General features: G+C 39.2%; 1 protein-coding gene across 1 annotated transcript in view; it reads left to right on the forward strand.

Moving 5' to 3' along the window:
• Positions 1–8: 8 nt before the first annotated feature.
• Positions 9–1,208, forward strand: part of LOC107576782 (nuclear pore complex protein Nup155-like) — a gene marked incomplete at its 3' end in the record, with an annotated part of 10,311 nt that continues 9,111 nt past the window's right edge. The window contains exons 1-2 of the mRNA XM_016262913.1: positions 9–98; positions 174–442. Coding sequence (XP_016118399.1) covers positions 227–442 — 216 coding nt within the window. The remainder of the gene's footprint in view (positions 99–173; positions 443–1,208) is intronic.

Genomic DNA, 1,208 nt, shown 5'->3' on the forward strand with positions numbered 1-1,208 from the left:
GACGATCGACCGCTCCGTGTTCAAACCCATCGTTCAGATCGCAGTTATTGATCGCTCGGAGTCGTCAGACTGCCAGCTGTTGGCCGTCACTCATGCTGGTATGATTTATGAATGGAGACTCATGAATCCTGGGTCTGTAAGTCCTCTAAATTGTGTTTTTGTGTGTGGTGCAGGTGTGCGTCTCTACTTCAGCACCATCCCTTTTGCTCCTCCAAACGCTAAACACATGTCGGCCCGGCCCTGCGTGCTGGCGCTGGTGCATGTGCGTCTGCCGCCTGGATTCTCTGCGTCCTCCACTCTCCAGAAACCAGCTAACGTACACAAGGCTCTCTACAGTAAAGGAGTTCTGCTGATGGCCGCGTCTGAGACAGAAGATAGCGACATTCTCTGGTGCATCAACCACGATTCCTTTCCCTTTAAAAAGCCCCTCTTGGAAGCTCAGGTCAGAGACCTTATTTCCTCTTCCTGTCCGTCTGGTCGCGTCTTCATTTGTTTGTCAATTTTTTTTATTTTTGTGGAAGCTTGTTTCCACAATGGGATCAAGAAATGGCTTTTTATCTCACGATTCGGACTTTTTCCTTGCAATTCTGATTTTATATTTCTCAATTCCCACTTTTTTTGCCTCACGATTCTGAGAAGAAAAGTCGGAATTGTGAGATGCAAACGGTTTATGGAACTGTGTAACATGGAATGTCGTGAATTTTGGATAGAATTTTGGATGAATGTATCAAAAGTACATTTTACATTTCATGTGAGAAAAACTACAGAAGCTTCGAGGTCTTCACGGCAACCCGTCAAAATAAAAGTTAGGTTTAACTTGAAATATATTACTATTGTACAGTAGAACATGTGTCTCGGTGTAGTAATAATAATAAATTAAAACTTTATTTTTTTAAGGAATAATCAAATTTTTTTTTTATCACTGTTGTATTTTTCAAGTTCATTTATTTATAAAGCACATTTAAAAACAGCCACATGACTGACCAAAGTGCTGTACATTAAAATCAAACCAGAAATAATAAAGCATGAATTTAAAACCAAAGGAATGACGGATAAACATTCTGAAGTAATAATCAAGACCATAATACAGTGTGATAACCGTAAATCTCTCTTGTGCAGCTCTCAGTTTGCCGAGAAGTGAAATGGTTTGTATAATTGGTCATTTAATTAAAAGATAAATTAAATTAATGTTTTATGCCTTCATTTGA

Source organism: Sinocyclocheilus grahami, unplaced genomic scaffold (assembly GCF_001515645.1).
Source record: "Sinocyclocheilus grahami isolate Dianchi unplaced genomic scaffold, SAMN03320097.WGS_v1.1 scaffold4328.1, whole genome shotgun sequence".
Classification (NCBI taxonomy): domain Eukaryota; kingdom Metazoa; phylum Chordata; class Actinopteri; order Cypriniformes; family Cyprinidae; genus Sinocyclocheilus; species Sinocyclocheilus grahami.